General features: G+C 42.8%; 1 protein-coding gene across 1 annotated transcript in view; it reads left to right on the plus strand.

The window, feature by feature from the left end:
* The first annotated feature begins 895 nt into the window (after positions 1 to 895).
* Positions 896 to 25,332, plus strand: part of XKR4 (XK related 4) — a 308,792-nt gene continuing 284,355 nt past the window's right edge. Inside the window, exon 1 of the mRNA XM_052651940.1 lies at positions 896 to 1,689. Coding sequence (XP_052507900.1) covers positions 896 to 1,689 — 794 coding nt within the window. The remainder of the gene's footprint in view (positions 1,690 to 25,332) is intronic.

A 25,332-nucleotide genomic window follows, 5' to 3' on the forward strand; every position in this document is an offset into this window, starting at 1 on the left:
GGGGCCGGGCACACCCACTGCCGCTGTCGGCTTTCGAGGCCTTGGTGTCCGAATCTAGCCCAGTCTCCCAACCCTCGTCGGCCCCGGCTGCACACCTAGCCGTTCTCCAGATCTCCGTAGCTCAGAACCGAACACAAAGAGCCCCGCGCCGTACCACACCCGCCGTCCCCACTCTCCGCCGACCTCCGCGCGGGCTGCACGCGGGGACCCCTCCTCTCTCCGCGCCCTCCCGCCCCTTCCCGGGGTCGGTCAAATCCACCCCGCGTTCTCCGCAATCCCGTGAGCCGGGACCCTCGACCCTCTCTCTCCATCAATCCTCCGGGCCCCGGGGACTCGCCACCCCCATCCCGATCCCGCCGCGCTTCCCGGCCGCGGCCCCTCCTCCGGGGCCCTCCTCCTCCCTAGCCCCTCCCGAGCAGCCGGGGCGGGAGCGGCAGCAGCTGGAAGAGAAGGATGAGGTCATCCTCTCGCTCGGAGTCAGCTGGTGGAGGCGAGGAAGCGGGAGGAGGGAGCGCGCGCGAGGGGAGGAGAGGAATGTGCAGGTCCGAGGAGCGCCGCGGCGGCCGCTGCTGGTCCTGCTGCTGGCGGCGGCGGCGGCTCGGGCGGCAGCCGCGGGGCCGGGACGGCGAGGGGCGCGGGCGGCGGGCCGGGGCGCGCGCTGGGCGACGCAAGCAGCTTGGCTCCGCGCAGGCAGCCAGGCGGCGCTCCTGCCGGCTCCGGGCGCGCCGCTAGCCCGGCCCAGCGCCCAGCCCGGCGGGCGAGCCGGCGCAGGGGCAGGAGGAGGGGAGCCGCGCGCCGGGAGGGAAGCCGGGGCGCGGCGAGGAGGTGGCGGGAGGAGGAGACAGCGCGGAAAGGTGCCACATAAAGGAGGGCGCTCCTCCGCGCTGGAGGCATCATGGCCGCTAAGTCAGACGGGAGGCTGAAGATGAAGAAGGGCAGCGACGTGGCGTTCACCCCGCTGCAGAACTCGGACCACTCGGGCTCGGTGCAGGGACTGGCGCCCGGCCTGCCGTCGGGGTCGGGGGCCGAGGACGAGGAGGCGGCCGGCGGCGCCTGCTGCCCGGACGGCTCGCGGTGCTGCTGCTGCTGCTGCTGCGCCGGGAGCAGCGGCTCGGGCGGCGGCTCCGGGGGCTTGGGCGGCCCGGGCGGCGGCTCCGGGCCGGGCTCGGCGGCGCTGTGCCTGCGCCTGGGCCCGGAGCAGCGGCGCTACTCGCTGTGGGACTGCCTCTGGATCCTGGCGGCCGTGGCCGTGTACTTCGCGGACGTGGGCACGGACATCTGGCTCGCCGTGGACTACTACTTGCGCGGCCAGCGCTGGTGGTTCGGGCTCACGCTCTTCTTCGTGGTGCTCGGCTCGCTCTCGGTGCAGGTGTTCAGCTTCCGCTGGTTCGTGCACGATTTCAGCACCGAGGACAGCGCCGCGGGCGCCGCTGGCTGCGCGCAGCCCGGGGCCGAGGGCAAGACCGCGGTGGGCGGCGGAGCCGCGGCCGCGGAAGGAGAGGCTCGCCCCTCCACGCCGCAGAGGCAGGCGTCCAGCGCCGGCAAGGGCCACGTCGCCGCCACCAACAGCGGCAGCAACAGCAGCGGGGCCGCCCGGGCCGGCGGCAAACCCAGGTCTGCGTCCTGTTCCTTCTGCATCTGGCTCCTGCAGTCACTCACCCACATCTTGCAGCTTGGGCAGTTCTGGAGGTATCGTACCAGGGGTGGGGGGACGGGGACTGGCTGCCGCTACTACATGCCCACCGCTTTGCTTTTGACGAGACCCGTTTAGGGTTGCCTTGGTGGTAATCCTAGTCACACTCTTGCTGGGGTTTTTTGTTTGTTTGTTTGTTTTTAAAACTGGGTTTTGCATTTTAAAATTTGCAATCAGAACCTAGGGTGGAGAGAAGTGAGAAGCAAGGGAAGGGCAACTAAGTGGCTTTGAGCACCCCATCCCTTCCGTCTTTCCTCTGCTTCACTAGCTTCTCTCTTTATACACTACCACCCTCTCTCATCACCCCTCACACATTTTTAGAGATACTATTTCATACTGTTTCAGCGCGGAGGAGAGGATTCCGACTACATCTTCTAAAAAAAAAAATCCCCTTTAATTATGTTGGGTTTGAGATGTATGTTGCAATTTGGATGGCTTCTTTTGTTCCCTGAGAAGAATCTGCTGGTTCTAGTTAGATGGCAGTTGTTGCTGTTCAAAAGTAGCCACATTTTAATGATAACCGCTAGAGAAGTGCTTCACGTTGAGAGTGTAGTAGGGACACACTTGTCTCTTTTGGAGACTGTCTATATTTATATCTGTATTTATAACCATCTCCACATAGGAGCAAGTACACTTTATTGGACTGCTGCTGCTGCTCCTAAGTCACTTCAATCATGTCTGACTCTGTGCGACCCCGTAGACAGCAGCCCACCAGTCTTCCCTGTCCCTGGGATTAGACTGAGACTTACTCTAATGGTACACTTCCTGATTATCTTGCAACATCCCCATATCTGATTTCTTGGAGAACTAAGAACCCTTGGAAAAGGATGGTGCACCTTGTAAACTCTGATCACACTTGGCATCTTCACTGACTTGTGTTTCTGCTTGTCATCTGATATGCCAACTCTTTACATGGATACCCTTTCCACTTACAAACTGGAGTACAAATTGGAATATGGTTCCTTTGGGCAGAGGGAATCATCATTGGAGATGCCACTGCCTGGATTTAGGAATATAATGAAGCAATCTGCTCAGGAACACGTTTCTCTGAAATTTGTGTGTTTTTGATGGCTTTTTGAGTGATATTTTACAGCTACAAAAATTCTTGGTGTTGAACAATTTAAATGCTAACATCCTAGAGTTTTGCTTTTGGATCCCTCCCCCCCCCCTTTTTTTTTAATTAAACAGCTTAGTAAGTATAAGTAAAATGAGGAAACTTCCTCACAAGTGCACTGGTATGGGGCTACATTCTGCTATGCTAGTGTCCTTTACGATTTCATTTGTAGTTATTTTTGTGATTAAAAAAAAAAAAACTACCAGTCATTAACTATGCTAAGTTATCCTGTGTGGAAACAACTCAGAGAATTTGTGGAACAGAACTGAAAATATCCCTTTATTTATGGTGAACTGTATAGTGTTTTCATTGAGAAGAGCATGTGTGATAATTTTTCAACCTTTTCCAGGACCATTGCTTTGTAAAGCAAGGTAAGCATTGCATAGATAGTGACCTTTCAAACTGAGAAACTTTTTTTTTTTTTTTCCAAGCACATACTACCTGGAAAAGTGCTATATGCTTTGCAGTCAGACAAATTGATTTTGGAAACCTTCATACTTTGGATTTAAAGAACTTTTTAAAAAGTCACTTAAATGTGATAACTGTTATTTCCCACGGTTGACTACTGCAAAGATAGCTTGGTGCCTTCCATTCTGATGAAGAACTCAAATGCTTGATTTAATTACTGAAATTGTTTAGTGGCTGGGATTCATATGATTAGCAGTTTTAATCTGATAATGTGGTAAATGAAGCTTAACATTCCATTTGTTAACTTCTGCAAATTTCATGCAGGATTTGATAATCACCCTCTTTTACCTTTAAAATTTCTAGATTTATGTAAAGAAGGGAAACACTTCTCAGTTCCATTAACTGAAGAACTATCCATGTATCTTACCAATTGATACTTTATGAAAAATTGAGTATCAAATTCTAATTGTTTTTACTGGACCTTCTAGACCAAACATTTTCCCAATTGAAAATGATGTTGAATCTCTCAGAACATAAAATGCAGAAAGTGAGAAATAATTAGGAAAAGAAAAGGGCCTCCTAGACACATCTCAGTGAGACCATAGCTACTGGGTCAACTGGCCATACAGCAAAGCTATGGGGAGTGGGGCAGAATGGGTAAGGTTCAATTCAGAAGGAAAATCACAGGCTGTAAAACAAATGCATTAACCACCCCAACCCTTGGAGAAACTGTGGGCACATAGGGTTCATTTTTACTATGCATTTCTACAATGTTTTCTATAAAGGCTCAGAACTTTATTCTGCTAACACGGGGTCATTTGGGAGGAAGTAATACTGGAAATGTTTTTACATGTTTGTCTACTTATTCAGAATAATCATTTAATAATTTATATGTGAGTTGTCTAATCTTATCTGTTCTTGGATTCTGGTTATGGAGGATGGTGGGCTAACTTGGTGGAAGCATCATCTCAGACTCAACCTCATTTTCTCCTGATAATGTTAAAAACAAAACAAAGCAAAAAAAAAAAAAAAACCCACAAAATTTAGCTTAATGTAGGAAATTAAAATGGAGTCAGAGAGTTCATGGAATGTAACACTCAGATGCATTCTGAATTATTTCAACTTTTCTGGGTGTAGAATATTTGCATAGAACTTGAGGGTGTGGGTGCATCTTTGATAATAAACTGCTGAAATGCCATTCATCTCAAGTTGTTGTATTAGACAATTATCTTTAATTCCCATGGTTCCTTAAATTAGGAGCACCTCTATGCTCTTTCTGGCTTTTCTTTTCAGTGCATTTTACACAAAAGTTGCAGAAACACAAAGGTGTGAATGGTTCCAAGCTAAGAGGTCATTACTCCTATTTTAAACACGCTACTTTCTAAGATCAATAAAATAGATTTTAGCTAGGTTGGTAACTGTCCATTGTATTTGCATGGAATTCAAGTTATTTTAGGTAAGGGCCAGATTCTAAAAGCGCTCTGTAGACAAAATCCTTTGAAAAACCATCAAAGTGTTTGCTTGTTCAGAAATAGCTATTTGAAACATTTTGGACAAGATTTGCATGTACTCATACATTTATTACAAATGCAACTGCTGAAAACAATGATACATATTCATTTTAATTAAAGTTTGCTAATGAGAAATTAATGGCAGCTTTTAAAGTCACGGGAGTGGATACTGGGAAAGAACCATTGAAATAATGAAGTGAATTTTTGCTACCATGTGAAGAGAGCAATTGTGACTTTAAAGGACTGTGCTGGTGAATGAATGAGGAACTACTTTTCTCTTGTGTTCATGTCATATGATCCCAGAAGTTACTAAGCATGTAGCTCAACCTGTGGCAATCAGAAATGCCCAATCAGAACACCTTTTAGTCCTCATGAGACCTGTGATCAGTTATATTGAGAAGTCTTCCTCCTTTAGAGTTTATGACTTACTCTTAAAATTTGACCTGAATTTCTTCTACACATGTACATGTGTAGCTACGTACATACTTCATTTTCTTCTAGCAAATAGGCATGTTCCAAATGATAACTCAGTGGATGGTAGAATGGGGAATATTTTTACCATTTTGGGTTTTGTTTCTGAATATCTTTTCATGAGAGTCGCCCGATGGAAGGACAGCCTTCTTGGGTTTCTCATGCTTGATCCACCAGGTGTTAGCATGTGTTCCATGCTCAAGTGCATGGGTTAAACAGAGTTAAGCAGATCTCTTCACAGTAGGACTTCTCTGAGCCTTTACTTACTAAGCTGTTGTGAAATTGTTAATAACTTTTTAAAGGCACGTCTATTAAATCCTTGTAATCATGTGGCGTACAGAGCTCTTTGTGAAACATTGTTCTGGCCAAACGAAAATCGTATTAACAAGAGTTTTTACATGGTACTTTTTTCTTTTTAAACCTACAAAAATTTTTGTACTCATCTTGTCTAATCATTCATTCAGTTCAGTTCAGTTGCTCAGTCATGTCCAACTCTTTGTGACCCCATGAACCGCAGCACACCAGGCCTCCCTGTCCATCACCAACTCCCAGAGTCCACCCAAACCCATGTCCATCGAGTCAATGATGCCATCCAACCATCTCATCTTCTGTCGTCCCCTTCTCCTCCTGCCCTCAATCTTTCCCAGCATCAGGGTCTTTTCCAACGAGTCAGCTCTTCGCATCAGGTGGCCAAAATATTGGAGTTTCGGTTTCAACATCAGTCCTTCCAGTGAACACTCAGGAATGATCTCCTTTAGGATGGACTGATTGGATCTCCCTGCAGTCCAAGAGACTCTCAAGAGTCTTCTCCAACACTACAATGCAAAAGCATCAATTCTTCTGTTCTCAGCTTTCTTCACAGTCCAACTCTCACATCCATACATGACCATTGGAAAAACCATAGCCTTGACTAGACGGACCTTTGTTGGCAAAGTAATGTCTCTGCTTTTTAATATGCTGTCTGCTGCTGCTGCTGCTAAGTCGCTTCAGTCATGTCCGACTCTGTGCGACCCCAGAGACGGCAGCCCACCAGGCTGCCCCATCCCTGGGATTCTCCAGGCAAGAACACTGGAGTGGGTTGCCATTTCCTTCTCCAATGCATGAAAGTGAAAAGTGAAAGTGAAGTCGTTCAGTCGTGTCCAACTCTTAGCGACCCCATGGACTGCAGCCCACCAGGCTCCTCCGTCCATGGGATTTTCCAGGCAAGAGTCCTGGAGTGGGGTGCCATTGCCTTCTCCAAATATGCTGTCTAGGTTGGTCATAACTTTCCTTCCAAGGAGTAAGCATCTTTTAATTTCATTGCTGCAATCACCATCTGCAGTGATTTTGGAGCCCAGAAAAATAAAGTCAACCACTGGTACCTCTATATATATTGGAGAAAACTGGCTCAGAGAGATTAACTAGCTGGCACAAGATGACACAGCTATTATGTGATGTATCTTGAAGTCAAAACCAGCCCTGTCTTACCCTAAAGTCTATTCACTTACTGGTTCAGTTAGCTACCTCCAAATGCCAATTTGGATAACAAGGACAATAGTGTTTAAAAATGACTGTCTACCTTCACTAAGGTTGGCAAGGGCTTCCCAAGTGGCTTAGTGGTAAAGAATCTGCTTGCCAATGCAGGAGATGCAGGTTGTTCTATCCCTGGGTCGGCAAGATCCCCTGAAGAAGGAAATGGCCGCATACTCCAGTATTCTTGCCTGGAGAATCCCAGGGACAGAGGAGCCTGGCGGGCTACAATCCATGGGGTTGCAAAGAGTTGAACACAACTTGGTGACTGAGCACGCTTACACGTGCACACACGCGTGCGCACACACACACACACACACACACAAGGTTGGCAAAGTTCAAGAGAGAGCTAAGTTTAGACAAGTTGGGGTGTTTCCCTAATAACACACCGTGGTTCAATGGCAGAATAGAGGCTGGAGCACAGAGCGTCTGCCCAGGGTTTCTCTTCCCATACCACTTGGACATGCTGAGGATGTTGCACTAAAACCCAGCTGAGAAACATGATCTTGAAGTGGCATTCATGATTAAAAGGCAAAATGTCTGTGAATAAGCACAAAGTGCTTTGTCAATGATGAAAAGTTCTAGAGATAAGGAATGGGTAAGAAAGTAGCATATTGGGTACAGCTTCAACTATTGAAAAAGTACTTTATTGATTCTGAGTTAGTTCTGAATTCTGATGTAGGCCATGCAAAATTGGTGCCCTTTCCTGAGTTAATGGAATTGTCATTTCCCTTATGTCTGCGTTCTGTCTACTGCATACTAATTTATCTCTTAATCTGTGTTGAGTACTTGCTGTATGCAAGGCACTATGCTAGTTACTTATCTCCCCAAAATGAATAAAATACACATCTTCTTTCAAACAATCTACTGTCTGACTGAGGAAGATGGAATAGTAAACAGACAATTTCAATACAGGAAAATAAGCACTGTGATAGAAACAGGAAGCTCAATCCACCTTAGTGGTTCAAGTAAGACTCTGGTGCAAATGGTTGAGCAGAGGTTTTGGTGGGAAGATCTACTATCTAATAAAGTAGGGTGTTGGCTGTGGAATCTTGGATATAATTCTGTGAAAGGGCAGAGAGGCAAGAAATAACATGGCAGGTTAAGTGTGTTTTGAACAGAGAGTAATTGTGAGATAGTAGCTGGAGGTGAGGATGGGCTAGACAACAAACTAGATGGGCTAGTTTTTATTCTGAAGGCACTGAGAAACCACTGAAGGATTGTAAGGGTGAAGACTGTTGAAAAGTGTTCAAACCTTGTTTTATTCAAGGAGGGGCAAACAGTTGAAATGTTCAGAGGATATGTCATCAATTCCTCTGTAACTGGATCGTATCCCTCTCATTCATAAAACTTCATTGATTTTAAAGGATTCAGTGTGGATGTAATTGGAGCGAGAGTTGTAATTTTTATGCAAGAGTTGTTTTTTCAGAAAAACGGCTTGGCTGAAATTAACTGTATTTATACTAAAGTAAGTTCTTGGCAAAAGTTTGTTGTATGTTACATTTTGAAGAAATTTTTCCTTAAGATACAGTGGGCTTCACCTTATTGAAACCCATAGAACGTTGTTCATTATATTTGTAGAACACTTCAATTTTCAGAGAGTTTCCATGCTTTTTTTTTTTTATGTAATCCTCAGATTCATCTTTGAGGTAATACTTTCATTTTACTTTTTTTTGCAGTTTCAATGTAGAAATTGAGACAGAATTTTGAATGTTTCCGTCTTTAGGTCATGTAGCTCTGCACAGATCCTGGGCTAGAATTCAATATTGAGGTGGGAGAGATACAAAAAAATAAAAGACTACACAGATATAAATATCTTTGTAATAAGTGAAAAAGTTGTAATTTTTCCATTCACTTGAGCTATATACTTACAAGGGTAAAAAAATGTTATACTTTTTACACCCCATGAAATTGCAGTCTATTTTCACAGAATAGTTGAAAGTAATATCTATACAAATGGGTGCTATCATTTTTGAACAGTGTCCACAATTCTTGGGTCAGTAACTTTGAAGGTCTTTCTTCAGTCCCTTACCAAAAAATTCCTTAATGTTCAAATACTCAAATACATGACTTCTATTAAATATGTTCTATATTTTTTACAGTTTGAATGCAACAGTGTACCTATGAGTTTAAATAGCACCAGTCACTGAGTAACAGATAAATAGAATGATTTCCCTTTCCATGGAAACACGGGCTAACTGATGAGCACATTTCTTTGACTTGTCTTAGAATTTGAACACATTCTAAGCTGACGGAAGCAAGATTATGAATTAGAATTGGATTTATTACTCTAATGCACCATCAAATATAAGGTGCATTGTGGTACTAGTCGTGAGAAAGTGCTTATAGGTATAATCTTGTAAAACAATTGAAATATGTTGATAAATTTCAAGGGGAAAAGCATTCAATAATTCTCAATAGGAAACGTTCTCTTGAATGGCATGTGTAATTCTGACCACCATACCACATGACTTTCTTCCAGGTAGCATGGCTGGTCAGGAAGGAGAATCATACAGTTACTCTAGTCACTGTGGGACTTGTATAGGAATACATGTCCAGCGAATATTTGCTGATCTGTGAATGAAGCGGAGGGGTTGTTATTTCTTCTTTGTAAGAGTGTAGCTGCACTTCCTCCCTTCTTGCTTCTGGGTTTCTAATGCTTCAGTGAATCAGAAAAGGTGCAATGTAACAAATTGCCAGGCTCTTTTGTAGATTACCAGTGCTAGGGAAGTGGGGTTGAATTTGACAAAATGCTGGCTATCCTCTGATAAAGGTGCAGCTAGAAGCCCATCTTCACTGTCCTGTTCTTTCTGATAGAAAAGTCAGAGTGGGGACGCTTTGGGATGGACATTTTTCACTTAATTCTTACCTACACTTGACCTTCTGAGGATATGCTTTATACAGAATGATGTTTGGTATTTTTGGTGCCCCTGTTTGTCTACTCCAAGAAAGACTGTAGCTTCTACTATTACAGCCTCCACCACCATCATCACCATAATTCTTATAACCATGAAATGTTGCTTTCATGTCCAATATATGTATGGAACTCACATGATTACTGATCACAAGGGGAAGAAAAGTTGGGTTAAAATGGAAATGAATCAGTCTGAGAATCTGTTAGAGGCAAGAGGTGGTCTGAAGACACCATTAGATCTTTTCTAACCCTAAGATGAAGATGAAGGGAGAGAGCACAGTTAGAATATCAGTGATGGATCTTATTTAGAAGGGCAAGCTGCCTTTGGGGAATCAGACTAAATGGGCAGTCAGAAGAGATGATGGGGCCACTCGGTAGCTCAGACCCAGGTGGTCACTTACTGTCCTGGGTTACATGTGACAGCACCTGCTGATGGCCCCACTAGTTTACATCTTTGTTTGGTTTCCTCCTTCTAGGTCTTAGTTTTCTACATGTATGATATGACTGCTCAAAAATAATATGGGTGGGGGGATGTGGGAGGGAGGCTCACGAGGGAGGGCATATACATACACATATTGCTGATTCACTTTGCTGTACAGCAGAAATTAACACAGCATTGTAAAACAATTATATTACAATAAAAATAATATCTAAGTTTCTTTTCATGTTTAAAACTCTTGTCACTTTAAGTAACTTAAATGTGCTTTTTTTTTTTTTTTTAAACCCCATCCTTGAAAAGTAGAGAAGGAGGACAAAAAAGAAGCAAATGTAGAAAAAAAGTATGGGAAGCCTATTGAAAATCTGTATTTTTGCGCTCCCCCTTGACTCCACACTCCTGCAGCACAAGAAAGTACAATATGGCTCACATTTTCATCAAAGTTCCATTAAACATACACTGAGCCTCAAAAACAGTGTTTGGAAGTCTCCAGGTCCATATGTGGAAGTCTACTTTTTGTAGATATTAAACAAAAATCTTTAAAAATTAACCTTTACGTTCTTTCGAAATATAGATCCTGCTCTTAGTATGGGCTTCCCAGATGATGCTAGTGTAAAGAATCCACTTGCCAATGCAGGAGACGCAAGAGAAGCCGGTTCAATCCCAGGGTCAGGAAGATCCCCTGGAGGAGGAAATGACAACCCACTCCAGTGTTCTTGCCAGAAAAATCCCATGGACAGAGGAGCCTAGTGTGCTACAGTCCATGGGGTCGCAAAGAGTCAGACATGACTGAGTACACACCCCCTTATCATAAACTCTTTTTGGCTTATCCAGCCTCAGAGTATATGCACCAGAACATGTGTTCTCAGGTCATCACTACGGTGTTGTATAGGTGTGTCAACGGGGCTCTGCCAGCGGCTTTCCACAGTTGACAATATTCACATCTGAAACCCGGGAACTGGTATTACTTAGCACATAGAGAATCTTAAGCTTAATTGTATAATGCATCTTATTTTGTGTCACTTCCAATGAAATTAAACCATTTCCATTAAAGCCCATTATTTAAGTATTTGAAGCTGATGTTCAAAGTGTTCCATATCACCGATTCTAAGAGATGTGCCATATAGACTTGGGAAGCCAGAATTCCTTCTGTGTTTCACATGGTGAGGTTCACACAGCTGGAGGGCTACGATTAGCAAACAGGAACAGTGCTTCACAGGCTTAAAAAGAACTATCCATTTTATCAACGAGAAGGCTGTTGTCAGAACTAGATTTGCTTTTAAATTAAAAGCTTGTCCCGGGTTACACTGTCACTGATTTAATATGCTGGAAATTGAATTAAACTTTATACAAAGAGACGGTATCCAGGCCCGCAGCTGATGAAAAACAGGCCTGTATTACATTCTGCTCAAAGCAGAGATCCACCCTTTAACCCTTCCCAGCTGGTGATCACCTGGATCTTTAGGATCCTACAGATCTGTTGTGACACTGTGCAATTTTCAACCTCATGGCAACATTTCAGATTTTCACATTAAAAATTTTTTCTTAAGCATCTATTTAAAAATTGTCTGAAGTATGTCAAACTGTTTTCTCCTTTTTATGATTCATAAGAAGACTGAATCAGTTCTACTTCTTTTGCTTAATATATGTACATGACCTGTTTTCATGTCAGGGGAATCTTTCTACACAAACAGAGCAGTGGGCAGTGTGTGGGTGGGTGAGGATTAGTCAATCAAAATCAGGCATATATAGAAAAAGTAGGATCTACAGTGAATATGAGCCTAAAAAGCCTTGAAGTGACTTTGATTTGACTTCCCATCAAGTACATTATTTAAGAAGGATAAAGTCACCTTTCTGAACCCCTAGCCTCAGAGATTTCATCCGTGTAAATAGCAGTCTGATTTTTCTTTCTGCTGCCTAGATAATGATTATGAATAAAGATATCAGTTTTGAACTGAATTCTCTACTTTCCTGGTCTTTTTTCAGTAGCAGAGAGTCAATACTCAACACAAAGGCAGCCATTGTGGCAGTAACAGTAACAAAACGGTCCCTCATCACTTCCATCACTAGCTCACAGTATAATCACTGCATCAATGTAACAGTAACACAGAAGAAATGGTCCTTTATGAAAGCAAGGGAAAGGATTTGGAAAGGCTTCTTTCCTCTTGATAGAGTCTTCAGCTCATTACTTTACTGTTTTACTAAACTAAAATTAAAAACAATCACTTTTTTAAATGTAGGTCAATTCTCAAAGACTCTCCAAAGTGAGTTTTAGTACTTGGGTCTATTATTATCACATGAATTAGGAAGGATATCCCACAGGGTTTCAGATTTCCAGGGGATATTCTACTATTAAGAATGACAGTCACAGGTATCCTATGGGATTTTCCTGATTTGATTGGTGATCACTGGGTTTGAAAACTTTGAGTTCTAAATGATATAACACCATCCCAATGAAAGCCTAAATGTTAGTTGTGTTCCTACATCTGAAAAGTAAATCATTACAATTACTTAAGGATATACTGATATCTGGGCTTCCCAGGTGGCACAGTGGTAAAGAATCTGCCTGCCAATTCAGGAGGCGCAGGAGACACAGATTCGATCCCTGGATTGGGAAGATCTTTGGAGAAGGAAAATGGCAACCCACTCCAGTATTCTTGCTTGAAAAATTCCATGGACAAAGGCACCTGGCAGGCTAAAGTCCATGGGGTCCCCAAGAGTCAGATAATACTGAGCTGCTGAGCACACACAGGCTAATACCTATCTATATCATTTATATGTTGAATCTAAAATATGAAATGAATAAACTAACTTACAAATCAGAAACAGACTCACAGACATAGAAAACAGAATTACCAAAGGGGAAAGCATAAAGGCATAAATTAGGGATTTGGCATTAAAGATGCAAACTACTATATATAAAAAAAATAAACAGGGACTTCCCTGGCAGTCTGGTGGTTAACACTTCACCTTCCAAGGCAGGGGGTGTGGGTTCAATCCTTGGACAGGAACCTAAGATCCCACATGCCCTACAGTCAAAAATGGAAACAAAACAGAAGCAATATTGTAACAAATTCAATAAAGACTTCAAAAAAAAAAAAGATAAACAAGATCTTCCTGTATAGCACAGGGAACTACATTAAATGTCCTGTAATAAACCATAAATGTATTTATACATATAACTGAATTGTTTTGCTGTATACCAAAACTAACATAGCATTGTAAAGAAACTGTTTCCATAAAAACTTAATAAATAAAATAAGATTGGAATAAAATGAATAAGAGGGAGGAAACTTGAAGTTTTTATTAAGGAAGTATGTTCAAATTCTCTGGAAACTTATTCATCCCTTTCTCTGATCTGCTAATAGAAGTAGGGGGATATTTTCAGTAAAATATGCATTGATTAGTTACAAGAAGGAAAATATAGCTACAAGAGAAATGAATGAAGATGGAGAATTTCATTCCATAATCAGAGGATGAATTTTTAATCCTTGGATTGTAGGAGTGGGAAAATTTCACTGACCCAATATACAATATCACAGCAAAGCTTCACCAGCTAGGCCAAGCTTCCTTTAAATGAGTTTGTTCTAGGAGCCAAGAAGGCAAAAGCTCCAGCTGTGATAAGTTTAGGTTTATGGGGTCAACTTGAGACTGAGAGCACCAGCAGGGCCTGCAGTCTGAGCGACTTTGACCTGAGTCCTGGATTATCACACAGGTCAGAAGTCAGCCGGAAGTGAGCTCACAGAGGGCCAAGGCCTGGGCAGATCTTTACAACAGGGAACATATTAGGAACCTGGGAATCTAAGGACCAGAAACATACTTGATAATAGAAAAGGGAGGTGAGACTCTGAGGTCATCACACAAGCTAACCATGACAGCTGGGCTTTAAAGTATAAAACTGAAGGACATCCCATCAGTGGGTATCAGGGATGGTGGATTGGGAGGTCAGGTTCTGGGCATCTCTCAGCAGCTTTTAGTTTGATGGAGGCTCTGCATCCACACAGGAAAGAGGAACCAAGGGAGGGATAAAGGAGATGAATCGGGAACCCAGCCAGGCAAGACTAGGTCCTAGCCAGGAGTTATCAGGGTATATTATATTCAGAAAATGATGGGGAAAGGCTTCTGAGGACCAAGCTCACTACGACCCATGAGGCCCACAGGCAGGCTACACCATGAGAAGAAATGTAATGATGGTCAGCCTGATTTCCTGCCTTACTGTTTGTCTTCCTATATGAACACTATAGCATCAACAATATGACAAAATATGTCAGTGCCTGTATTGTGGGATAAGCAATGAGAATGGCACCTTATAAAATGTACGTTTGTGTAGATGTGTGATCAGTTTCCTCATTCCCCTTTAAACAAAATAGCAAACGATGACCTTCCCAGAAAGTCTTCTTTTCCAAGTAATGGTTTTCTGATTTCCCTTTCGAACAACAGCTGGTGTTGCTAAGCTGTCATTTCTGTTGCCAGGGTTCCCTCACTCTAATGCCAGGATTCTTTCATTCAGTGCTCTTAAGTGTTTCCTTGGAGAGTTACTAAGTTAACTTCTCTCAGTCTGCTGTATTAGTAGGTATGGTCACCCTGCTAGGCTCTAGACCTGTATGTCTTTCCAATACAGTAGCCATTACCTACTATTACCTACACATGACCGTCGAAACGTAGTTATTCCCAATAGAGGTATACTGTCAGTGTCAAATATCCAGGGAGTTTTGAGCACCTAGTGTGGAAAAAAAAAAGGATGATAACTGTCTCATTAAAAACCTTCATATGGATTAGTGTTGAACTGATAACATTTTGGATATGTTGGGTTAAATAAAACATATTGCTAAAATTAATTTTACCTGTTGCCTTTTAAAGTTTTTAAATGTGACTACAAGAAAATTACAGGCATGACCTACATTGTGTTTCTACTGGACAGAGCTGCTGTAGATGATGCTAGAGCTCATTCTTGCAGAGTGAGAAGATAATAAATCCAAAATATGAAGATGAGAATTTGCTAGAAGTTACCAGGGAAATTATTAGAATTTACAGAAGTTACTACCTGATGCAAAGATCTGAGTCACTGGAAAAGGCCCTGATGCTGGGAAAGATTGAGGGCAGGAGGAGAAGCGGGAGAAGAGGATGAGGTGGTTGGACATGAGTTTGAGCAAACCTGAATGAATAGGGGAGAACAGAGGAGCCTGGCAGGCTGCAATCCATGGAGTCACAAAGAGTCAGACATGACTTAGTGACTGAATAGCAACAACAGCCAGGGACAGGACAGTAACTTTCGCTGCTGAGGCAGGTTGACTTAATGGGTTTTGCAAATAAGATTGCCTGCTGGTAAAAACTGGCTCTTTAGGAGATAAAGCCCCTAATGTGGGTTCAGCCCCATGGTTTTCCCTGCTTCCTGCCTTGTTTAAAGCCCAGCAACCTGCTGTTCTTCTTTGATATTTTAATAAATAGTATTTGATGATGACAATAAGGACTAAATCTTTGTAAGTGCCATTGTAGTTGGATTGCCCAGAAAATTCATTCAGGTTTTTCATGACATCATATGGGAAAACTTGAATGAACTTTTTGGCCAACTCAACATCTTGCCGAGCACATCTATGCCTATTTACCACCGAGTCGCCTCACCAGCCCCTCAAGGTAGGAATTATGATCATTCCCATGTGAATATGAACCCACTAAGGTTCAGAAAAGCAAGGGATTTCCCTGAGGTCACACGGTTCCCCAGCAGCAAGTGGCTGTGCTCACGTTCTCAACTTCAGCTTCTGAATGCTTGTCCCTCCATGTCTTACAAGATCAATCCAAGAGAATCACTTGCAGAAGCATTTCCTGACCTTTCAGACTGGTAACTGTGCTGAAAACTGCAGTGAACTCAACTGTATTGTGACATCAGTGGGAATTAATCAATGGTGGGATTTTCCTCTGAGGTCAGATTTGAGTCTTGACTTGACTGAGAACTCCTCAGCTACGAAGCAGTGGGTTGGGGATTACATCAGGTCATTTCCAAAATCCCTCCCAGCTTTATAATTCTACGAAATCTGTTATCTAAATGGAGCATCTCAATGCTTTATACACCTTATTAAATGTCCACATGGGGAACAATATGCATGTTTTACTAACATGGGCTGGGTTTCTGATTAATTACTCCTAGAATTGGTATTTCACACCAAACTTCAAACACAGAGACTGAGGACCTGTTTTATCCAAGACAGGTCACTTTCATTTGATACCTGCTGGTAAGATGCATGTTGTTTCCATTGGGAAATGAGTGACACTAAAGAATACTAAGCAGGCTCCAGTCCCGTGTGAATAGTATGTAATTAACCTGTATTTTTATCCTCATTGTGCATGCAGTCATGCTTTGCATGTGCCAGCATTCTACCCCACATATGTTCATAAATTATGAATTCAACTACAACCGCACAAGGCAAGCCCTGCTGTCAGTCACATCTCTCTCTGAGACAAGCAGGATTTACATCTGTGTGACATAATTTCAAAATCAGCTCCTAAGACCTGTCTCAGAGGACCAACTCTGGCATATGCAAGTGCTCAAAAATTCACTCTCAAATGCACACAGTTCAAAATTTTCAGAATCAGACACAGCTAGTCTTTGAACAAGCAATTCCAAATATTCATTTCTAAGTGTCAGAAAAATTCTCAAAATATGCCCCCCCACCCAAGTGGATATGACTTGCTTTGGAAGGGCTTGCCAACTGCAATCTGCTTGCTATTATTTGTATTATTTGGTGACATTCCATGAAAAATACATAATGTCATGTTTCTTTTTAGTTCAATGGCATCTTTGGAAAGCATAGTTTTTCCACAGAGACGGATTTTCAAGTATATTTCTAATATTCATGACATGAAGTAGGTTCTGACTTTTTTTCTTCTTTAATCCCAAGTAGTATGTTCTAAGAAGCATGTGTATCTATTGTTTAGTTGCTAACTCATGTCTGACTCTTTGCAACCCCATGGACTGCAACCCTCCAGGCTCCTCTCATATCTCCCACAGTTTGCTAAAACTCATGTCCATTGTGTCAGTGATGCCATCTAACCATATCATCCTCTGCTTCCCCCTTCTCCTCTTGCCCTCAGACTTTCCCAGCCTCAGGGTTTTTCCTACATCTATATATATGCGTATAGATGCATATCTATGCTATATTTATTTTCCCCATGACTTTCCCCCACATGTACTCCTAATCAAGAAAATAAAGTCTGTCACTGTTTCCATTGTTTCCCCATCTATTTGCCATGAAGTGATGGGACCAGATGCCATGATCTTGGATTTTGAATGTTGAGTTTTAAGCCAGGTTTTAACTCTCCTCTTTCACTTTCATCAAGAGACTCTATAGTTCCTCTTAGCTTTCTGTCATAAGGGTGGTGTCATCTGCATATCTGGAGTTAATGATATTTCTCCCGGCAATCTTGATTCCAGCTTGTGCTTCATCCAGCCCAGCATTTTGCATGATGTACTCTGCATAGAAGTTAAATAAGCAGGGTGACAATATACAGCCTTGACGTACTCCTTTCCCAGTTTGGAACCAGCCCATTGTTCCATGTCCAGTTTTAACTGCTGCTTCTTGACCTGCACACAGATTTCTCAGGAGGCAGGTAAAGTGGTCTGGTATTCCCCTCTCTTTGAGAATTTTCCACAGTTTGTTATGATTCACACAGTCAAAGGCTTTAACGTAGTCAATGAAGCACAAGTAGATGTTTTTCTAGAATTCTCTTGCTTTTTCTATGATCAAATGGATGTTGGCAATTTGATCTCTAGTCCCTCTGCCTTTTCTAAATCCAGCTTCAACATCTGGAAGTTCACAGTTCATATACTGTTGAAGCATGGCTTGGAGAATTTTGAGCAATACTTTGCTAGCGTGTGCGATGAGTGCAATTATGTGGTAGTTTTAACATTCTTTGGTATTGCCTTCCTTTGAGATTGGAATAAACTGACTTTTTCCAGTCCTGTGGCGACTGCTGAGTTTTCCAAATTTGCTGGCATATTGAGTGCAGCAGTTCCACAGCATCATCTTAGGATCTGAAATGGCTCAGCTGGAATTCCATCACTTCCACTAGCTTTGTTTGTAGTGATGCTTCCTAAGGCGCACTTGACTTCACACTCCAGGATGTCTGGCTCTAGGTGAGTGATCACACCATTGTGGTTAATTGGGTCTTTAAGATCTTTTTTGTATAGTTCTTCTATTTATGCTTGGCACCTCTTCTTAATATCTTCTGCTTCTGTTAGGTCCATACTCTTTCTGTCCTTAATTGTACCCATCTATGCATGAAATGTTCCCTTGGTGTCTCTAATGTTCCTGAAGAGATCTCTAGTCTTTCCCATTCTATTGTTTTCCTCTATTTCTTTGCATTGATCACTTAGAGTGCCTTTCTTATCTCTCCTTGCTATTCTTTGGAACTCTGCATTCAGATGGATATATCTTTCCTTTTCTCTTTTGCTTTTCACTTTAGTTTCTTGGGCTCCAAAATCACTACAGATGGTGACTGCAGCCATGAAATTAAAAGACATTTGCTCCTTGAAAGAAAAGCTATGACCAACCTAGACAGCATATTAAAAAGCAGAGACATTACTTTGCCAACAAAGGTCTGTCTAGTCAAAGCTATGGTTTTTCCAGTATGGGTGTGAGAGTAGGACCATAAAGAAGGCTGAACACCAAATATTTAGTGCTTTCCAACTGTGGTGTTGGAGAAGACTGTTGAGAGTCCCTTGGACAGCAAGGAGATCAAACCAGTCAATCCTAAAGGAAATAAGTCCTGAATATTCATTCGAAGGACTGATGCTGAAGCTGAAGCTCCAATACTTTGGCCACCTGATGGGAAGAGCTGACTCATTAGAAAAGACCCTAATGCTGGGAAAGATTGAAGGCAGGAGAAGGGGACGACAGAGAATGAGATGGTGGTTGGCATCACCAACTTGATGAACATGAGTTTTTACAAACTCCGGGAGATGGTGAAGGCCAGGGAATCCTGGTATGCTGCAGTCCATGGGGTCGCAAGAGTTGGGCAATGGAACTGAACTGATACTCCTAGTCATGCAGTTATGTAGGTGAAGATATGCTGGAAAGAATAGACAAGACGTGATTAAACTGAGATAGTCTGGAGTGAAACTCCTTCATTCAATCATTCAATAAATATTTCTTAACCATTTACCCTGGGTAGGCTCCAGGCACCCCAAGATGAATGGAACACACTCCCTGATCTCAAGGTGTTCACTGTCTGACAAGAGTCTGTCTCATTTATACCTATTTACACTTCAGAGAGTCATGCAGCATCAATAATGGCAGGAACAGGATCGTTGGGGATAACCGTGTGGTGGGGAGATGGGGCACCTGTCCAGGAGATTCCATGAAGGAGTAACATTTGAAGGGAACTGTTAACTCAAAATCAATACATGCAACTTTTTCAGTGGGAACTTTTAGGACTTAAGCCCAGGAGGCAGCATCTCAAGTAACCTTGAGAAAACTACTCTGAGGAAGCGAGGGGAGGAACCAGGATATATAGAAGCTTTGTTAACAAAGGACAGGTAATCTGAACATCAAGAGATTTTTGTTAATTAAAACCAGACATGTCAAATTAAGGAATTTAATGCTTGCCTACCTGTGGGAAGATGCAAGGGTCTGGGCTCACTGAAATCATTCCTTGGATATGCACCTCAGTTATTTGTGGCCATTATCCTGTTTTCACATCCTGAGCTTCCCCCCATGGGGAATGGCTGCAGTCTGATGGTTGCTAGATGGCAGGTGTTCTTCTCCTTCCTGAGTTCCCACAGGGCTCACCGGCTTACTTTGGAGGGCTGCATTTGCTGATGGCTGTGACATCCTTGTTTACTGACATGGCAGGAAGTGTTGCATTTCTCAGAACCTGGAAGAGAGTTTCTAGCAGAAAGCAAAGAACGGACAAAGAAAGACATTTCATGCCCTGTTTGTAAAGAGCTGAAATGGAAAGTGGAGAAGGCAGTGGCACCCCACTCCAGTACCCTTGCCTGGAAAATCCCATGGACAGAGGATCCTGGTGGGCTGCAGTCCATATTGTCGCTAAGAGTTGGACACGACTTAGCAACTTCACTTTCAGTTTTCACTTTCATGCATTGGAGAAGGAAATGGCAACCCACTCTAGTGTTCTTGCCTGGAGAATCCCAGGGATGGTGGGAGCCTGGTGGGCTGCCGTCTATGGGGTTGCACAGAGTCGGACATGACTGAAGTGACATAGCAGCAGCAGCAGCAGAAATGGAAAGCAGGAAGAGAAGAAAGTTAGTGGATGAATCGTGAGGTTGGAGCTGAACTAGCTAGAGCCTTGGGTGTGTTCCTAAGGAATCTGGACTCTATTCTGTTGGCGAACAGAAGCTCCAGGGACACATTTAGATATTAATACATATTTTCAAACAGGTACCTTTCAGTAGTGGGAAATATTGAATCGCAGTCTGAAAATAGTGGAGAAGGAAGTTGCCTGCACCCTTCAGAGGCAGGGAAAAGAAAATGTGAGCAAGGGGTGGACTTGAAAAATATCCAGAACTTTAAGATGCAATGGAATGAGTGAGTGAAATGAATGCACAGAAGGGCCTGACGAGTCTCACTAAAGATTCCGATAGTACTTAATGAGCTATCGGAAAAGGCATAAACATAAACAGAGTTAAATAAAGATGCTCTGTAATGTATGCTAGGCAATTAAAAAAGATTTACCAGAGTAAAGCTAAATACAGTATCCTGGATAATTAATGGGCCAGTGACAACTCAGTAATAACTACCCTGAACTTCTACAACAGTGCATTAACATATGTGCATGTCAGGAGGAGGGTTTGCTTTTGCAATCAACACCCCATCCCTTAGCTGGGTGATTTCCCCGCAGAAGTTAATTAGGGGTTCCTGGTAATGGAGCCAGCTTGTAACCAGGAAGAGTTAATTTTAAATTTACACTGGATCTACTTCTGTGAATTTAACCCTTTTTTGTTATTATAAACATACATAATGGCCTGCTGCAGGGAGATAACCTAAGCCACTCACCTGTGAAGGACTGTAAGGAAGTGAAACTTACACATTCCCCAGCCTGAGGCTTGCCATTCCAGGGGACATTTCCAAGGACTGAATTGTCTTTTTACTTTGTTTCCTCACCCCTCAATCTCTGATCCATAAAAGAACCTGGCATTCTGACCCTGATAAGATGGTTATTTTGAGGCACTAGCCTGCCATCTTCTCAGTCAGCTAGTTCCCTGATTAAAGTCTCTTCCTTGCCTCAAAACCTCATCTGTCATATTCATTGGCCTGTGGTGCAGCAATCATAGTAAGCTTGGACACGATAACATGCAGACTAACCTCCAACTAAGATTAGCCATTATCAAAAAACTAAGATCATGGCATCCAGTCCCATCAATTCGTGGCAAAGAGATGCAGAAACAATCACTGCAGACTGTGACTGCAGCCATGAAATTAAAAGACACTTGCTCCTTGGAAGAAAAGCTATGACAAATCTAGACAGCACATTAAGAAGCAGAGACATTACTTTGCCAACAAAGGTCTGTCTAGTCAAAGCTATGGTTTTTCCAGTATGGATATGAGAGTAGGACCATAAAGAAGGCTGAGCACCAAATATTTGGTGCTTTCCAACTGTGGTGTTGGAGAAGACTGTTGAGAATCCCTCGGACAGCAAGGAGATCAAACCAGTCAATCCTAAAGGAAATCAGTCCTAAATAGTCAATCGAAGGACTAATGCTGAAGCTCTAATACTTTGGGCACCTGATGAAGCACCAACTCATTGGAAAAGGCTCTGATGTCAGGAAAGACTGAAGGCAGGAGGAGAAGGATGAGGATGAGATGGTTGGATGGCATCACTGATTCCATGGTCATGAATCTGAGCAAACTCCAGGAGATGGTGAAGGACAGGGAAGACTGGCATGCAACCGTCCATGGGGTCCCAAAGAGTGAGACACCACTGAGCGACTGAAGAACAACAGCCTCCAAGTAGCAGTGAGTGGCTGCTCATCATTCTTGGGCTTCTTGTTGAGCCTAAAAGAAGTTTAATTGTAAATGTAAATTAATTTCTTCCTCTCCTTGACTCTCTCGGCTCTGGGTGCTATATTAGCTTTCAGTGGGATTTCCCTTTCTTACTCTAGGAAATGAACTTCTATTCTATTTGTGTGTAGGTGTGCCATACCTGAGACAGCCTGCCATAGGTGATGGAGTCTTCCCTGAATGGGCCAGGCCATTCAAGCCATTCGGATATGGTGGATATTCCATGATACTTAAAGATTCCTCAGAGGATGGTTCTTTTGAGACCCAGTTGACCTCTTTTATTTCAATAAATCCTCATTTATCACCCTTTAAAATTTTCTTAATTTTTAGTTTTTAATTCATAGTCTTTTTTTCCAAGCAGTTTTAGGTTTACAGAAAAAACTGGAATTGACATATACTCTCCCTTCACCTCCAGGTTCCTCTAAGACCAACATCTTCTGTTAGTGTGGTACATTGATACAACTGATGGACCAACACTGATAGATTAGCCAACTGAAAAAAAAAAAAAAAAAGCACAATATGAAAGTTCTGTTTTACTTTGCAGGAGATTTTAGGACTTCAAGCCCGGGAGGCAGCATCTTGAGTAACTCTGAGGAAACTTCTCCGATCATGCAAAGGGAGAATTAAGATATATAGGAGTTTTGCAACAGAGGGCATGTAGAAGGAACAAAAGATTACTGTTAATAAAAGAAAGCTAGATATCTGAGTTAAAGAATATAGCACTTTACTTGGAGAAGGCAATGGCACCCCACGCCAGTTCTCCTGCCTAGAAAATCCCATGGATGGAGGAGCCTGGTGGGCTACAGTCCATGGGGTCACAGAGGGTCGCACACGACTGAGCGACTTCACTTTCACTTTTCACTTTCATGCATTGGAGAAGGGAATGGCAACCCACTCCAGTGTTCTTGCCTGGAGAATCCTAGGGATGGGGGAGCCTGGTGGGCTGCCGTCTATGGGGTCACACAGAGTCGGACACGACTGAAGTGAGTTAGCAGCACTTTACTTGGTATGGGAGGATGCAAGAATTTGGGCTCACTGAAATCATTCCTTTGATATGCACCTTAGCTATCTGAGGCCAGTATTCTCTGTTTTCACATCCTGAGTTCCTTCAGGGCTCACCAGCTCACCATCATCGCTGATGACTGACATCCTTTGCTTACTGATACAGCAGGAAATACTCCATTTCTCTTTATTATTAACTAAAATCCATGGTTTAGAATTTACTCTTTGTGTTGTAAATTTTGTCAATTCTGACAACTGTATAATGACTTGTATGCATTACTGCAATATGATACAGTATAGTTTTGTTAGGTAGTTAGAATAAGAAAAAGGAGTCCAGAATGGCGGTGGCTAAAAGACAAGGAAGGGAAAAACCCTCGAAAATAGACCAAAGGAAGGTCCAAGGACTGGAGTGAGGACCTCAGGTAGAACATTACATAGGGCAGGCCTGGGGGAGGAGAAAGACAGAAAAAGAGGAGCCAAAGGGCCAGGTCTCTTTCTCTCTCTCCTCTTGGAGTCTTTTGGGTCTTCATGCACTCATGCCCTCAGGCCTCATGGATGTATTTTCCTTTATTGTCTAAATAAAACTGAGCTGTAACACAGAGCTGTGATACTGGTCTGTCAAAGAGCTGTAACACTGGTCCGTCGCTTCAAATTTTTGTTGTGACGAGACAGAACCAAGGAAATTGCACATTCCCCCAACAATTTGCTGCCCTAAAATCCCATGTTCCACCTGTTTCTCCTTGGCTCCCCCCCACCCCCAGCAACTACTGATCTTTTTACCATCTCCATAGTTTTGCCTTTCCCAGAATGTCATGTTGTTGGAAGCATAGGATATGCTGCCTCTCCAGACTGGCTTCTTACACTTAGTGATGTGCATGTAGGGTTTCTCTGTATGTATTTGTGGCTTGATAATTCATTTCTTCTTAGTGCTGAGTAGTATTCCAGTGTATGGGTGCACCACACTTTATTTATCCATTCACCTACTGAAGGACACCTTGGTTGCTTCCGAGTTGTGATAATTATGAATGAAGCTGCCATAAACATTTGTGTTCAGGTTTTGTGTAGATACAATAGTTTTCAACTCATTTGGGTAAATACCAAGGGGCACGATTGCTTTGTATTATAGGAAGAATGGGCTTCATTGGTGGCTCAGGCAGTAAAGAATCTGCCTTCAATGTGGAAGACCTGGGTTTGATCCCTGGATTGGGAAGATCCCCTGGAGGAGGGCATGGCAACCCACTCCAGTATTCTTGCCTAAAGAATCCCATGGACAGAGAAGCCTGGCGGGTTACAGCCCATGGGGTCACAAAGAATCGGACATGACTGAGTGACTAAGCACATAGGAAGAATATGTTTAGTTTTATAAGAAACTAGCAAACTGCCTTCTAAAGTGTCTGTACCATTTTACATTCCTACACTTGATAATTTTTGAACGTGCCAAATGCCCCTTGTTTGTTGTTGTTCGGTTGCTAAGTCATGTCTGGCTCTTCGCGACCGCATGGACTGTAGCATGCCAGGCTTCCCTGTTCTTCACTATCGCCCAGAGTTTGCTCAGACTCATCTCCATTGAGTCAGTGATGCCACTCAACCATCTTGTCCTCTGTCACTCCCTTCTCCTCCTGCCTTCAATCTTCCCAGCTTCAGGGTCTTTTCCAGTAAGTCAGCTCTTTGCATCAGGTGGCCAAAGTATTGGAGCTTCAGCATCAGTCCTTCCAGTGAATATTCAGGGTTGATTTCCTTTAGCCTTGTTTGAGAGTACGGAATTAGTGAACCAGGGCACAAGATGCTTTTCTCAAAAGAGTTAAAATACCATGAACTTATTCAAGTTACAATTTCTAAATTTAAAATTTTGGAGTGATTTTGCTGGTTGAGATCTAGGCTTTATAAAGTATAAATCATATAATTATTCTTAAATCAGAAATGGGTAAAATAATAAAAATGTAAATTACTATAAAATATTAGTTGTTCCAGTGATGTATTTGAGTAGTTTTATGAAATTATTATGCTGGCTACCTAGACATTAAGTTCTGGTACTAACTCTGGTTTCACATGGGTGTAAAAAAAACTATTGGAACAAAATCAGTCTTTTTATAATGTAAATTTGAGTTTAGTGATCTTCATGGATTTATAAAGTTGCTTGGTAATTTTTCCTTTAAAAATGTAATCATGGGATAAATAATGTCTATTCTTCAGAAAAAATGCACAGCACACAAGCACAGCCTCACACACACATGCACACACACGCCCCACGCCCCCCCCC

This window comes from Budorcas taxicolor, chromosome 14 (genome assembly GCF_023091745.1).
Source record: "Budorcas taxicolor isolate Tak-1 chromosome 14, Takin1.1, whole genome shotgun sequence".
In the NCBI taxonomy this organism is placed as follows: Eukaryota; Metazoa; Chordata; class Mammalia; order Artiodactyla; family Bovidae; genus Budorcas; species Budorcas taxicolor.